The sequence below is a fragment of the Hypanus sabinus genome, chromosome 18 (genome assembly GCF_030144855.1).
Source record: "Hypanus sabinus isolate sHypSab1 chromosome 18, sHypSab1.hap1, whole genome shotgun sequence".
Classification (NCBI taxonomy): Eukaryota; Metazoa; Chordata; class Chondrichthyes; order Myliobatiformes; family Dasyatidae; genus Hypanus; species Hypanus sabinus.
This window is the reverse complement of record NC_082723.1, coordinates 19,507,248-19,524,022: the sequence shown is the minus strand read 5'-3', so window position 1 is coordinate 19,524,022 and position 16,775 is coordinate 19,507,248. Positions and strand designations below refer to the sequence as shown.

The 16,775-nt window shown below is 42.5% G+C and overlaps 1 protein-coding gene across 1 annotated transcript; it reads right to left on the bottom strand.

The window, feature by feature from the left end:
* Window positions 1–5,431: 5,431 nt before the first annotated feature.
* Window positions 5,432–16,431, bottom strand: barhl1a (BarH-like homeobox 1a). The gene is made up of 3 exons (XM_059943768.1): window positions 15,981–16,431; window positions 11,498–11,720; window positions 5,432–5,723 (listed from the first exon to the last, which is right to left on the bottom strand). The coding sequence occupies exons 1-3, from the start codon at window positions 16,429–16,431 to the stop codon at window positions 5,432–5,434; spliced, it is 966 nt and encodes a 321-aa protein (XP_059799751.1).
* Between the last annotated feature and the right edge of the window lie 344 nt (window positions 16,432–16,775).

Below are 16,775 nucleotides of genomic sequence, written 5' to 3'. Positions count from 1 at the left end.
ATCTATGGAATTCATTACCACAGACGGCAGTGGAGGTCAGGCCATTTGGTATATTTAAAACGGAGATTGGTGGATTCTTGATTAGTAAGGGTGTCAAAGGTTACGGCGAGAAGTCAGGAGAATGGGACTGAGAGGGGTAATAAATCAGCCCTGATGGAATGACGGTGCAAAAATTGATGGGCCGAATAACCTAATTCTTCTCCTATGTCTCATGCTGTGTACTTTCAACTATTGCCGTGACCAGAAATGCGCCCAAAACTTTCTAGTTCGCCTTCCTTTCTTCTCTGTACAATAAGTTTAGTAACATGCCACGTCCTGTATGCCTTCTTAACCACTCACCTCGAGTCCCACTATCTCAAGAGATCTGGACAAGTATATTCTGATCCTCTGCACTTTTCTGTGTCCTGCCCTGTGTCGCCAGCCTCGTTCGCCCTTCCCGTGTCATTGCTGCTACTTCTCCGGCCACCTGATCAGTTTACTGACCTAGGCTTCACGCAACTTCCTTTCAGTCAAAGAGCTGACGCTTTCTGTACAAAAAAAATCCCTCCTAAAGATGAAGACTAATTCATTTTGCAGACCGCGTTAAAATGCGCGTGCATTTAAAGCATCTGTGACACGAGTACTTAGTAATAAGCGTTGCTCCTCTCTGTCGGACCAGTGTCTTTGGGAGTGTGCCTTCATCGATGCTTAGCGGAAGTTCAGTATATTCACACCGTTTATAATAAATAATTAAATGTCTGGAAGGGATAAAATAATGTCGCTCTTTAAATAGCAAAGTGCAACGTTATCGCGCGGTTTGGTGCACTCAGCCTGTGGTGATACCTAAATAGCGATTCTCTCTCCATATTTTGTACGTGAGTGTTTTACTGGTCCATCAGAAGTAAATCGCTGGGCTGTAAACCGCATTCGATGCTGTCACATTGGAATCCGTGCCTTCCTGTTGTGGTATAGATACCGCTGTTAATGACGTTTATGTAATCTCATCGTTCACCGGCGGTGTAACTACAAAGTGGTACAAAACTATGGATCTGAAGGACCCTTTTTTCTCTTTGATGTCTTTTTTAACGTTTTTTTTAAAAAATAAATCAGCATTTCATTTTCATGACGGTGTCTTGAATTTAGAGCAAATAATCAGATAAAATATTTTAAAAATCTGTGGAACAGCAATGGAAAATGAAGCAGCAAATTTCGATTTTTTTTTCTTTTGCAATTTCTATCCCTTCGTAGATTTAAAGTGAGAAATCTAGATCCGGCGGTTTTACAGTGGGACGTATGCGTTGGAAAGATTATGCTGTTCGCCTGAAACTCCCTGCTCTGTCTCTCTCGCGTCAGCCGCGGTGTGCGGGGGAAAGAGAGCCGGGATGGAATCTTGGTCGAGTGGGGCGGTGTAATTGAGTCATTTCAAGACTCTGCACTAATTCGAATCAGATTGGTTCAGATTTGAACCTCCACTTTGTTGCTGAGACGCAATGTATCTGGTGTATCTTTTGTGAAGAGGGCACGATGCAGATTGCACTTCACTCATGAATATTGGTAACATCAGGGCCCTCACAGTTCCTGAAAGGCGTCTATTGGATACATTTCCACACGAACTGTGCTTAAAGTCTGAAAACTCCCCCAGATCATACCAGCCTGAATTTTGTACCCGCTGATGTTGACAGTTAAGGGATTTGCGAAGAGGGTGTAATCCCATCATATAATCTGCAGAAATATCTTAACCAGGGTGATGAGAAAGTAATTTATTCGCTCGCAGGATAACGGCGTCGCTGCAAAGCCGACATTATTTTTGCCCAATCGGCGAGGTTTCTTGGGCCAATTTAGAGGGCATGAGAAGGAGTCACACGTGTAGACTAGACCAAGTGAGATTGGCCCGAAGGAGTACAGTGAACGTGTTTATACAGAAAATTAAGCAGTTTCGTGTTCACCGTTGCTGGTATTAGTTTTTTAAAGTCAAATGATTTAATTAATTAAAACTAATTTCCCCAGCGTCCGTGGTGAGACACGAGCTCTTGTATGTGGACCAACGGTCAGCTGGGTTGATCACTATATTATGTTGTGGAATAAGAACCACCTAACTTTGTACAATATGCCACAGTAACAAGACTCGCCAAAATTCCGCTGCAAAAATTAACATTCTGTCGTGCTTCTGGCTCTCGCAACTCATAACATGCATCCTTGAAATTCGCCAGGTATAACGCACTCTAATGGGCCGACTTTTAAAAAAAGAACCGAGCCGTCCTCATCTGGCAACAAATCGAGGTTTTAAAGATAAAGCGGTCCTGGTGTTTTTGTTTGTTCGATATGCAAGTCAGGCCAAAGGAAGGGGCAGATTTTCACAGGTTCCCCCGGTGTAATGCGCAAGGGCAGTGAATGGGGGGGGGGGGAACACACGATAATTTTATGATATTAAGAATCAGTCAAGTCCATAGTTTGCTCATAACTCTATTTTGAAAGAAAAAAACCTTTCGGAATGCTCTCGAATCTCCAAAAACTCTGAATTTCTTAAAAACTGTTAATCCATCATTTAAAAATAAAGTTCCTATTTAGGGAATGTGTTTTAGATACTAAACCAGTTTATAAACCAGATTATTGTTTTAAATCAAATAGAATTTCATTTAACTTATTGAATTAATTTATTTTTGACTTTCGGCATGCTAGTATAGATCTGTGGTATTTAATAACACCTTTTTTTATCATTTTCGGATCCAAATTAGGTAAAAATTACAAGTAGTGCCTTGATCTTTGATAAACAGCAATTTTAAAAACACAGCAGCGATTTTAGGACACGCGGAAAGAGAGATACACAAGCGCACGCGAAGAAAGAGAGGGAGAGAAACACACACACACACACACACACACACACACACACACACACACACACACACACACACACACACACACACACACACACACACGCACACACACACACACACACACACACACACACGTGTGTGTGTGTGTGAGGCAGACAGAAATACACAGACACACAAGCGTATTGGTTCAACCAAACCAGCATTAATGCTTGTCGGGTTGAAAGTAACAAACGTGAGTGAGCTTTTGTCGCTAGAAACTACTTACACCAAAATATTAAAAGTTTGTTTCTGTGAGATGGTCAGCGTCTCTCAGATACTCCCAGAAGCAATTTGTTTCTTTTCGGTTGCATTACCTCGGTGATAACTCCACCACGAGGTAACGTTCCCTTTTGTGACTCGGGTGGTCCCATCAAGTTTTAACACTATTAGCGCTGATCTTTACTCGCCACTAATGTTCCCTTTGCTTCCCACAGTTATTTCGCTGTGACCTTTGGAGCAGCGAAAACCTTTCATTAAGACAGCTTCCATTCTAAAAGACTGTTTTTCTCGAATTGTAATATCTATAAAGAAATAGGCAAAATCTAACTGTTAGCTGAAATTGACCAAACCTCATTAACATTTACAACGAACTCTCTTAATCATCTGATAATTAAGTAATCTTTAAGTGAAAGGCCGGATAATATAATCTAATGTGAGTTTCTCTGCGATTAAACATTGTCATTCAAAATCGCACGAGGCTGATTATATTTCATTCAAGATGTTGGCCTTGCAAGCTAAGATTGCAAATAGGGATAGAAATAATGATATTAATTGTGTGTGAGTGTGTGTGTGGTTTGGTTGGCCTAATGCATCCAGAATTGCTGCTCCGCTTTCCCCCAGCTAGTTACGCACCAGAGGTTTCCTGGCGTTGAAAGCCCTCGCCCCACAACCTCCAGTGCACCTAGTAACAGTATTTACAGAACAGCGCACAGAGGGACCAAAACGTGGTAAACAGATTTAAATAAAAAGGACGGAGCTGACCTGTCATATAGGAGTTCTTGGGAGGAGACGCGGGAGGTATGGGCTTATGCCCTCTTTAAATGGATCCCTATCTGAATAGTTCATCGTTCAACGCCTTGAATTTTTAACTCTGCTCACTAATAATTCAAAGGTTTCTCGAATTTAAAATACACGCCTGAATTTTGCCAGTGAACTTTTTTTTAATAAAGAAGAGCGAATCATTTATTGACTGAAATATAATTTTAAAAAATGGAGTTGTGTTGAACGTTTTTCCATAATTTGTCAATATTTTACAAATGACAAGTTAAACAGAAATACGGCTATTCCAGAAATGCCTGCAAGGAAATATATCGACATGTTGAAATTCTCCATTGACAAACTGTCGGTATAAAAATAATAACGCTTCCAAACTCTTGAAACAGAATATCAGACATTGAATCTCGGCCTCTTGTTCTCTCCTTGATGGTACATTCAGATCCGATTAAATGGAATACTGACGTGTGACTGACGCGTCGCTGACAGCTACAGGGATTCACATTTAAGCACAATGCTCTAAAGGACACTCATCCCATTTAAACAGCGTTCAAACTTTTTTTTAAAACAATTATCGTACAGCCAGGTTGCAAGACGTGTTGTAAAAACGGTATGATCGGAGCTGTAAATATTTTAAGATCTGTCATTGAAATGGAGGAGTACTCACTAAACAGGAATTAAAAACTAAAAGTTTTGAGACAATGCAGCGGTTAAGGGGTGTAGAGAGAAAATAGGTTGATTGAGTTTTAGAATTGTTCTAAACACTTATTTCTTTTAAAACCCGCAAAGATGACTTGTTGAGTTTAGTTATATAAAACCGAATGGGTTCTGTTTTTTTTGGGCTGGCCGAATGTCCATTATTTCTTTCTCTTTGTGTCCTGCTGGGAACTAAGGGCGCCGGGGAATGCCAGGGTCCGCTATCCATCTGTCGGGTTCCCGAAGCCGGGGTGCCGCTCTCAGGCTGCCGTGCTAACAGCTGCCGGCTCCAGCTCCAACGCGGTATTCAATAAATAATCATATATGTGATAGAGGGCGAGGTGTAGGGGGTAGCGCTAGGAAAAGGGTTTAGTCATGTCTCCGACTTCAATCTACACCCGTGTCAAATCAAAAACACAACAGGAAAACTACAAAATTCGCGCACAGTACACTCACGTGGTATTTACAATATAATACAGAGAATTCGTCCATCATTGTAACTTACTTTTAAAATAAATAAATCGATCTATTTAAATGCTTAATAGCAACAAAAAAGATTTCAAATAGTGCAACATCACCAGTTACTATTCTCATACCATGAAGTTGATATCCGCTTTGTAAAAAACTATAAATTTTTAAAAAGAAAAATAATAAACTATAGATGTCAGGGATGAATTAAAACATTTTAAATTAAGACAATGTTTCCATCACAGTTAAAAACCTCTCACTTTTTACACAAAAAAGTTTGAAAATAAACACCATAAATACAGTAGAATACAATCTTTTTTAAAAATTCTTTTCACTTTTTTTTAAATACTGGTGCTTTTTTTTTAATTATTTTGATTTTTAGTTGTTGCTTCCACGAAAAGTCCAAGCGGGGCTCGAGCAGCTCATCGAGGCTGCGGCGGCCGAGGAAGGACGCCTGCAAGACCGGGAAGAGGCGGTGGTTGCTCGCCTCCCGCTGCCAGTCCGTGGATGAGCACTCGGGGGACGATGGGTCGTTGGATGACGGGGTGAGGAGCGGCGGGACCCCGATACATGTACATGGCAGTCGGGTCTAGGTTGGAAACGACGTTAGGGTGGTAGAAATAAGGTGATGGGAACATACGCTGCAGGGCTGAATAGTTTCCGGCCTCTGCCAAGAGTTCCAGCCCCACCGCTGTCTGTCTTTTCCATTTCGTCCTGTTGGGGAAGGGAACATAATTAAGTCTTCAAACGTAGATAAATCCGGGTTAAAATTAGTCTAATGTTAACATTCAGAACTACAGCTAAAGTCTAGTTCAGAACCAGGCTCTAGATGATTTCCAGTTCAATGAGAGGATTAGTCGGCCTCAACCTCAGCCGAACTAAACAATCTAGATGACAGCCAGGGTGAAGCTGGCGGAGAGGGCGCCAAGACTCTGCTCCCGGCAGCAGACGGTGTTTCCGATGGTTTGGGAAGCAGTTCAGAAGCCATATAGTTAGCCTTATCTTAGAGCTTGTGTCGTGAGGCCGAGATGAGATTAGAATAAATATATGTTAAAACATTACGCAGTTTGTGTGTGTATGTGTGTGTTATATCTTAATAAATACGTAGCTGAGGTGTGACTCTAGGATCCTCACAAAGGTTGTCGGCATCGTTATTATTTGGAGAACGTATGCTAAAATGTGACGATATTGACTGAGCCAATTCCTACAAAACTTCCAATCCGGATCCGGATCTGAGTGAGTTTGATCTCACTGCAGGAAGTGCGGAACACCGCACAGATTTTCCCCCAAGGCTTGTTTGAAGAAGTGGGGGGTCGTCGGGGGGGGGGGGGGGGGCAACTTGTTCTTGACAGGTGCCTGTTCCTCTGAACTTCCACTGTTGTTTAAGTACTTTGTAAATTGTTTTCATTTTTTTTTAATTTTCGCGTTCGGAAGCTTTATTGATTGGTTTTATTTATCGTTTGACTGAACTTCCTTGACAGTCACTGGGAAATGTTAATAAAGTTGAAGGGGCGAATAACAGGAATGAAAGTGCTTCAAACGACGCAAAGACTGGGGCCCATGACAAGCCTGAACTTCGTCATTGTGACTGGGTTTTATCATCCCGTTGCAGAATAGACATTACGTATTATGCTGCTTCAATCCCAGAATCTTTGCAGAAAGTTTCGTTTCCTATTCTAGGATTTCTTGCATTATCCCTGCCCTTCCCAATAAACCAAACTTGGCCCCAGCTCGCCTTGATTTTTGTTCAACGTGACAACGAGAAGCAACATCCAATTCAAAACAAAACAACTTTGAAGGGGGAAACTTTGAGACAATGTTTAAGGAAGGTGGGGGATAACTTTTGAGTTAGAATTTTGTTCTTGATTCCCTGTAATGGGCCATCAGATCCCACAAAGACAGGTTTGTTAATTGCTGATTTTAAAGTTCCTCAAATGATTCTAAATCTGTCATTAATCGATCGATACTTATTTTTAAATATTTATGTTCCACTTTTCGCCTTCTACAATTTAAGGATACCTTAATGGACGGAGACTGAATGTGTTAGGACATAGATCTCAATGCAGAGTACAGTCTCTGGTAGGTTCCTGTCTGTGAATGTCAGGCGCTGGCAGGCGATTGCGATAGAAGTTTAACCGAGCTTGTCTCCTCTCCCGGGGATCTAGAAAAGGCATGGGTGAGCCTGTCTCTCAGTCTGTCTCTGTATCACCTGCAAGTATTAGGTTAGGATTACGCGCTGGACCCTAAACTGGCCCGCGTTCACTGCCCGAATGGAATCGCATCAAAATTTTTGCAATTACCGAACGAATTCTTGAAGAACGGGTGAAGTAAGTGCAGAGGGAAGTATTCAGAGTTACCACCAACATTACACAGGTGTGGAAGGGCAACTCGAGGCTCTCTTTGTACCGAACAATATTGTTTAAAAAGCCAAACTTTCTTTCACTAAGTAAATCACGTTACTTGGGGAACCAGATGAAGGCTGCCCTGAGTTAAGTGAAATTACATATCGGTGCTTCTTTCGCTAACCAATCTACTTGCCATAAAATTCGACAGTCTCGGCTAGAATTGTTGTAAAGGGCAATAAATTTGTGCGATAATATAAAATTGTCATTTTGCGTGGTACGTGTAATTCTCAGCCAAAGTTCCACAAACTTCTGGTTGGCTGCGGGGAGAAAGTTTAGTGATTTTTTTTGCTCCATCTCGATTAACTCTGGCTTTAACATGATCAGAAATGTCCCCTTCAAATAATTGGTTTTAAACAAGCCGGGAAGAACAATCTAAATCTGGCGCAAAGATATGAATGAATCATCGGTAAGGATGTACAATTATTTGTTTCAATATATCATAGACGAGTCTTAAAGTATGTGACGGTAGTTTGTACAAACTTTACGTGTATATGTGCGCATGCGTGGTATGTATGCACAGAATATACATGTTAATGCATAAAACCACACATACACTTACAAACATACACATTGTCATTAATACTCCTATGCTTTTATGAGTAACACCAAAACTACAAATGTTTGAATGTTTTGTTTCTACTTTGGGATGTGGTTTCCCCCCTCTTCCTTGGCAGAGCACACAGTCTCACAATGGAAGGGCGTCCCTTCAGGAATTTATTCAGCCAGAGGGTCGCGAATCTGTGGGATTCGTTTCTACAGACGGATGTGGAGGCCAAGTCAATGGGTATATTCAGATTCTTGATTTGTTAGACATCAAAGGGTACGGGGAGAAGGCAGGAGCATGGGTTGGAGAGAAAGGATAAATCAGCCATGATGGTATGGCGGAGCAGAGTCAATGGATCGAATAGCAGTTTCTAAGTCTTATGGATTTATGGTCTATTTCTCAACTCCAGATAGTCTGACATATGTAACTAGACGCCCCAGATTGCTTAAAGACAATTGCTTCTCTTTCTGGTATTGCGTTCTACTTATCTGCAGACAAATTTCCTCAGCTCCTCTTTTGAGCCCCGGTTGGAGGGTAGTTTCCGCGAGCTTTTGGAGTAATTGCAGCTCCTAGTGTGGACAACCCTCCTCCTCTCCCTCCCCCTCCCCTCCCGTCCCCCTCCTTCCCTCCACTCAAGCGTGTCTGAATCTGTATGCGCGTTCTCCCCGAGACTAAACCAAAGTGATCTCCAAAGACGGAGGAGGCTAGCACACGCTTAGCACCCAAACTGGTCGACAAGTTCACCTTGATAACTGTTGCTTTAATGTGGGTCCCCGTTCTAGGTACATACACGCTTCTTGCTCCTACCCTTGGACAGTGGAAAGAACGTGCGGGGCAGTGTGAGAGGGTGTCTCAATGACAGGTGGCTGCTTAATCCGAAAGTAAACTCGCATGATTAAAAAAGCTGCTATTTCTAATTATTTTGTGAACAGTGTAGGTGCTAATAGGACGATAGCAAATTGGATAGTGCACCGTGTTGTACTTGACTCTCAGGCACTGTCTCACTATTGTTTTATCCACCATGAAAGCTTCGTTCTTATTTAAGTTCCTTATTTCTAATTCCACAATTATATATTTTTTTCTCAGTTAAAAGTGGTAAAACCTGAGGTATGAGCATAGCGAAGCACGCTTCCTCAGTTGCTGGGAACTTACTGGTGTTTAGCATTCTGAAGATTCACATAGATGTTGCTGTGTGGCCCTAATCGTTTGGGATGATACAAGTTGTAAATATTACTATTGGGGCAATGAATACTTTGTTCTTGTTCCAAAGCCTTTCAATTTCCTCCTTTAATACAGCATACCTGTAGTGCTTTCACTTATTGATTTCTGTATGTTATGTGCGTTTGGAATGGCGATATCAATTAAGTAAATTGTTCTTGGTTGATTATCCTGTAATATTGTATCTGGACAGTTGTTATGGATTGTCCTATCTGTGATAACAGATCGGTGGCACGAGAATTTGTGGGACTCTGGCTTAAAACTGGACCAGGCTTGGATTTATAGTGCGGTGTAGTGTCTTTTATGAGTTGGTATTTTAAAGCAAGATTTTGGTGAACGATGTTTTCCACTTGATTGTGCCTGCGTATGTAATCAGATTGAGTTAAACTGCCGCAGGATCCTGCAATGTGTTAGATTGTTTCTGGTTTTTCTTGTCATTTTCAGCATTTGTCGTCTTAATTTGATGATGATTATTATTTGTATTTGTACGGTTTGTTGTCTTTTGCACATTGGTTGTTTGTTCTTCTTTGCTGTGTGCGTGTTTTATCGATTCAGTTGTGTTCGTTTGTATTTACCGCGAATGCCCGCAGGGAAATGAATTTCAGGGTTGTCTATGGCGACATATATATGTACTTTAATAATACATTTAGTTTGCACTTTGGTTCAGTTGGGGAAGATGATGCCTGAATGGGCAGGGCTCAGTCGGAAACGGGGGATAAAAAGTCGCATTTGAAACAAATTTGAATGAAATCTCATATGTATGTTTGGATCGATTATGAATGCACGCTTATCGAAGTAAGGGTCCTTCCAGATGTTGATTGCACTGCAACACCTCGCCTTTAGGGGCTGGTTAAATTGAGGGAATCATTCGTTTTGGAGGTTTCCTCTCTCGGGTGCAGTTTTCCAGATACTCCGGATTGAGCCGATGTTCTTTGTTTTGATTTTAAAGCAGTATAGCATTTTTATCCGGATTATTTATTTAAATTTACTTTGGCAAATTCGTCCCCCGCGCGTTACCCCTGGGGCATCTGCAGCATAGCGCACATCTGCAATAGTGTTCAGGAGAAATGAGTGTGCGGCGCCTTCTGTCAATGCTCCCGCCTTTTTCAATTGTGTTACTCTACCTCGCGTTGTCTCGAGACTGAGCAATTTTGACCTTCTTGCTTGTTTGATACAGTTAAGAATTCTGACATTAAAAATTCTCCCCATTAATGGATGGATAGGGAGAATGTTCATCTTTTCAAGCTTACTGTTCCCTGCCGATTCGATTTTCTCATTTTTATTTTTTAAAATCTCTGTTTCCTTTCTCAGTGTTTATTGATGGTCGATCCGTCCAGTGCTGAACCGCCCCAGGCCATAGTATCTAAAGGTCAGAGTTGTCCCATGTGCCGGCGGGGTTTGCCTCCGGTGATTGCTGCCCATTTGCCTAGTGCGGACACCCAAGAAGTGCTTCAGACTCAGGTCTATTATCACCGTCATATCACTATCCCCACCACCACCAAATACAAATATAGTACCCTCAGGCCTCACTCTCCCCCCACCCCCACCACTTCCTCTGCCACCATGTCAATACTTCCGCACTAAGCGGCCACCCCTTCGTCCCACTTGTTGAGATGCCGGATAGGTTATTAGCGCTCTCCCATCGGAGCTGCTGTGATTCACAATCGCCTGTTGAAGTTTCTTGCTCGCTCTGACTTTCTTTGTGGGTGTGAGAGGTACAAATCCCACTTAGAGATTGCATTTCTGTAACCTGCGTGCCTGCTCCCAGAATCTGCGAATGATTGAGAGCGGCGCTGCTCACTTTCCGTTGGACTATTAAGACATAGGAACAGAATTAGGCTGTTTGGCCCATCTAGTCTGCTCCACCATCCGATCATGGCTGATTTATTATACCCCTCAACCCCAGTCTCCCCGAAACCTTAACGCCTTTACCAATCAACAACATATCAACCTCCACTTTAATTATACCCATTGACTTGGCCTCCACAGCTGTCTGTGGCAAAGAATTCCACAGATTCACCAGCCTCTGACTGAAGAAGTTCCTCCTTCTCTCTGTTTCAAAGGGAAATGCTTCTGGAATCCCCAACTATGGGAAACTTCCTCTCCACGTCCACTCTATTTATGCCTTTCAATATTGGATAGATTTCAGTGAGATCTCTCCCCCATTCTTCTAAACTCCAGCTGATAGGAACTGATTTTCACCCTCATGCCAGCAGCAGCCTACCTCCTCAGGTGTTCTTGTGCTCAGAGTACTAGTTTATGGCCACCGCTTGGCGTGTTTATTTCTTATTACTAATTAGTTGCGGTTCTCTTGGTCTCACCTTCTGTTTTGGTACCAGGTTTTGACCTGGGTGTCTGTCAGGTTCAGCGAAGCCGCGAGTTCCATCCTGTCTTGCACACTGAGATATTTCTGCCGCTCGAAACTCCTCTCCAACTGGGCGAGTTGGTGATCGGTGAAGGCTGTGCGGGCCTTCCGGGGTTTCTTCAAGCGGACTGGCGGGCTCTCGCGGCTACTCGAGATCTCTCTCTCCGCCTCCTCTTTGACTGCACACGGGAAAACGGACGGAGGGTTACAGAGCAATTCTCACCCAGCGCTAATACTGCCAAGTAAACCAGCCGCTACCCCATGCCAGCAGCTCATCCCATTGCAAGCTCCCCATTCGTAAACGGGGAACCAATTTAACCGTTATTTCTCCACTGGATCTCAGCTCGTACACACTCTGCACACACCGTTATGTTGTCAAACTTTGGATCATCAGCAATACAACAATAACTATTGATAGAAAGCCCCAGACTGTCCGTTTTCGCTTAAAGTGATCGCATTTTCTTGGCTTCTTTGCATTCAAGGTGTGAGGGGTCGTCTGGTCTCACAGTTGGCAATTGAACACCTCTACAAGACCGGCACCCTCTTCTATCCTTCTCCCCAAGCGGTTAAGGCGGGCTGGTTCCCATTACCCACAGCCTATATTCTAATTACTGAAGATTTCACGCCTCTGCTACACTCTTGTCTGAGTGCAGTTTCTCCCCTCTCTACCTCTCCCCCGTTTCTCTCTGTCTCTGTCACTGTCTCTCTCCCTCTCTCTCTCTCTCTCTCCCTCCCTCCCTCCCCCCCCTCCCTCCCTCCCTCAGAGCCTGTAATCCCTGTAGGAGATATTTTTCTGTCAGTTATTATGAGGTGACACATTTATTTTTTTTTAAAAAAAGGGTAGTTTGAGTTAAAAGGACGCAAGGGCCGCTGAACAACGGACCCGCACCATTCAGGCGGTTTCAGTGATATTTTTCTCCCGAGTTAATAGCTGGTATCGTGCTGTGCCTGCAGGTATGATATAAAAGGCACGTCCAGTAAGTCTTTGTTTGCGTTAACCGAGTGGGGTTTGTTGTTAAGGGAGTAGGGACGAAAGAGCAGAAAGGAGAAAAGATACTCGGATCTAACAGCACGGGCCAGGAAAGAAATAATCCATTTAATTGAGTCACCAGGGAAGCACCCGGAGCTGACTGAAATCAGCAAGCCGACCGATTAGAGACTTAGTCTTCGAACTACCCTTTACAAAAAAAATGATCACAGGATTACCTTGCAAATTTACGCCGATCGCTTGAAGCTGACTGTGTCAATTAGGCACAGGAAACCGGGGGATTCCGCACACTGCAGCTCCATTTAACTCGTGTTTTACAAATTATATCCCACCCCGCCCCTTCAGAAACGAACAAAGCCGATTAACGCCAGAATCCTTCGAAATAAAACCGATCACCGGATTGTTCCGCAAATTAAAGTGAAACGTGAATTGGGTGGGTTACTATAAGGTGATATACTGTACAATATTTGCAGCCCACAGACTGCAAAATATTCCGCTCAGAGCCCAACTACTTTCTAGCTAGGAGCGACTACTTACAGTCTATTGTATTTACCAGGGCACAGTAAGACTTCCATCGCCCATGACCACGTAAACACAGCCAGGTGCAAGGATTTACCCCCTTCAGCTGCCTGCCCTGCTGAACAACGTGTTGACAGTCCATGCCGAAGTTGCACACTTTCAGGGCAATCGTACACAGAAAGAGTCCACCGAATTCACGGTGTGCACGGAGCTCCAACACAAGCGAGTCCACAATAAAAGGACCCTTCCTCGTCACCACCGCGACAGTAATTATCAGTCAACGTGTTCTTAGTAGGGTTAACGTGGCGGGGTCAAAAAAAAACAGACAACTTACAGATGCGAGACCACCTCACAGCCACAAACATGGGGTTAAAGAATGCAGCCTCTAAACTTCAAGTCACTTACTGGATTTCACTAAGGAAAGAGGCCGCTTAGGGCCCCGATTCTAAAACTTCCATTTACCAGATTATTTGCAATAATTTGGTTTAACGATCAATGATAAAGCAGAGGTAATAACACATATTGGCTGGTGAGCGAGAAAATATGTCCAGATACCAATATATTCGTTGTATTTATATTGTTATTAGAACTCCAAAAAAAATTCAATTAGTTCAAAACAAAATGAAGGTTCATTTTTGTGTGAAATGTATCATTTCACAAAGTGGTGCAAAATCGGCGAGTATCACCAACCGCCGTGGCTCCAGTAAAATTGTGAAATTTTAACTTCAGATCAATGCTCCTTATCTAGAATCAGGCCGGGGTAGCGATTCCACAATAAACATTTGGTGTCGGTATGAAGTATCTGGAAAGGTAAGTCAACCGGCTACGTTGATTTAAGAGTCCAAGGATCCTGTCTCAGACCTTTCAGAGCACCTGGATTATCAGCAGCTTTTCGCTTTTTTAAGAAAAGATCATTTTTAAATATAAAATGAGAAAACAAAACAGGAAAATATACAATTTCAACCTAATCAACCATTTAAATTGAAAATAAATATGCATGTTTATTTGGGTGGGTTTTCAGAAAACTGAATCATTCCAGCACTAATAAATTAGTTCTGACGGTCTGTCTGGTGCCAATGATCTCTGAATCCTATAATGTCTCCCAGATGCCGGTTTAATTTTCGAGTTGTATGCTTAATAAAGCGAAGAAACTTTAATCAAAAGTTTCAACTGAAGTTTCCTGACTTAAAGGGTCAACGCTTCTATGATAAAAAAAATCGGCCCGCACATGAAAACCGGGCAAGAAATTAAATCTGTGTGCTACTGAAACCGAATTACAGTTCTCCAGGAATAGCTAAATTTCCTCTGTTGGTGCAATTGATGTTGGAAACTTTGCCGTTTCCTCGTCAATCTGTTACAACGAGTCCAGGTCCAGTCTAACTTAACTGGTCCAATGTGATTCTTTTGATTTATGTTAAGTTGCACCATCCTTGACAGGCTATCGTTTTAGAATGACGCTCGTTTATTCATGCCTTTCAGCTGATTGAATGTTTCTGATGCTGTTTAAAGTATTATGCGTAGGGAGCAGGTGAGAATCTGTCTTCTGTATTTTTTAAGTTTGCTATCTGTACTTTTTATACCTCTCCCTCCCACACAGACATATCGTTACTTATTGATGGTGGGATTTCAGAAAACTCAGAATCTGATAGATAAGTTTTGACGTTTGAGAGTGCCTGTCTGGTGCCAATAATCTCTGAAGTCCTATAATGCCTCCTAGATACCAGTTTGTCGATGTAATTCTTTCTGACGCTATTCCCATTTACCAATTTTGACCGTATTTCACCTTCGAGTCGTAAGATTTTAATAGGGAGAAATATAAGATTTTACTCAGTCGGCAAAGCACAATATTCACAAAATACCGTTTTTAATTTTTTTAAATATCAGTGTATTTTAGATAAGATTTAACTCCTTAGTTTCGTTAGTTTATAGCTCACTGAATCATGTCTCTGCGTAAACGAAGAATTTTTGCTTATTTTGACAGAACTTTATTTGATTGACATTCGATTTAGTTCAAAACAACTGGGAAATTATCAATTAACAACGCTGCTAACAATACTTATTCAGGGACTGGCTTTAAATTCTCCTGTTTCATTAAAATCTGTTCGCTTTTTTATATAACCATGGAAAGGACGCTTTGATGAACAAACATATATCCCCTCAATTGATCATATATTTAAATGGTATATCCTGCAAGTAAAAATTTAAATTTTCAGACAACCAATTCCAAATTATTTTCTAAAATTAACCTATTATCTGAATTTGACATTCTACTTGTAGTTTGGCAGACGGCCCATTTAGGAATATTTCCTTACTAAAGCAATCTGGAGGAGATTGTCAACTATTTTCCCGTATCCAACTATTTGTAAATGTTCTTCTACAAAAGTAATTTGGACGTAAACTATTGCTGTAGTCTCCCCCGATAGTGCAGACTCTCGGGGTCAGACGGCCTGTTCAGTGATCATCGGCGGAATGACTCTCGACGACTGACTTCGACCTGAGAGTTTGAAGTTACTGGTAGAATGGAAACAAAAGGTTTTAACATCGCCGATACCGAACTGGATGTGGCTTCAGTGTGAGCAGCGGTTGATCGGATTTGCCCTCACGCTAAAAGCCACGAAAATTACATTCTACCTTGCAACTAAGTAAAAAAAAACAAAATCGCATTTTAAACGCGGAAAGATCCTGCCTGGGAATTTTTTTTTTTAAAAAAGCAGTCAAAATGGACAATATCCAAACTCAGTCCGTTGCATTTGTCCAGTCTGTGGTGCTTTTGAATTTATAGGTAAAAGCGATAGTCTCATTCTAAAGTTCCTTATATTCTGAGCTTTTAATGGCTATTTATTCTAGCGGTGTCCCTCCACATTACCAAAAATCCTTTCCCCAAGAGTTTGAATTATTTGCTATTTATGAGACTGACCTGCTTTCCGCTTACCTTTATATTCTGTGTCCGAGGAAGAATTCTCTCTTTTGTCCAGTTTGTCTCTGAATTCCTCCCCCTGTTTATGCGCTGTTTCCTGAGGAGACTGACCGCTGCTGGAATACGGGGCACAGGCCGCCAAAGGTTTGCACTCGCCCAAAATGTCTCTGATCAGGAAGGAGGAGGTGGCAGTTCTGGGCTGGGGAACGGCGCACAGCTGCCCCGGATGCGGCTGAGAATCGAGCCCGCCAGCGGCGCCCGGCAGGGGCGGAGGCGTCTCGCCGCACTCGGTCCCGGGCGAGGAAGGAGAATCCTGCTCACTGCCCATGTCCGATACTGGGCTCAGACCTCCTTTCATCTCCGAGGGTGACCTGCAGTCCCCTATCAACGAATCTCCTTTGGCCAGGACCGGGCTGACTGGCCTGTGGGATAAAATCGAGTCAATCCCAAAGCTGGAGCCTTCCATGACTCACTTTAAATGGTCATTTGGAACAAAGTTGCCTGAAACTAGGTGGTGAAATCCTTTCCGCTTCCAAACAGCTACTCGGAGCAATGAAATCTTGACTACAATTTCCAAAGGAAAGTTGGTGCAAAATCTGGATCTCTTTGTGGCTTGACAATGTTTCTCTATTCTAGTTCAGAGGACGTTTGGACGGGCAATACGTTTCAGCACCGTGGACAGGGGCAGACCCGTTCCTCGAAGGGCCGCTCTCCGCACACCGGATTTCCACCTTCCCGTGACACTTTTGGACTAAAATGTACTTCTGTCACTTTGCAAGGGATTTTTTTCCTCTCTCTTTTTTTTAATGC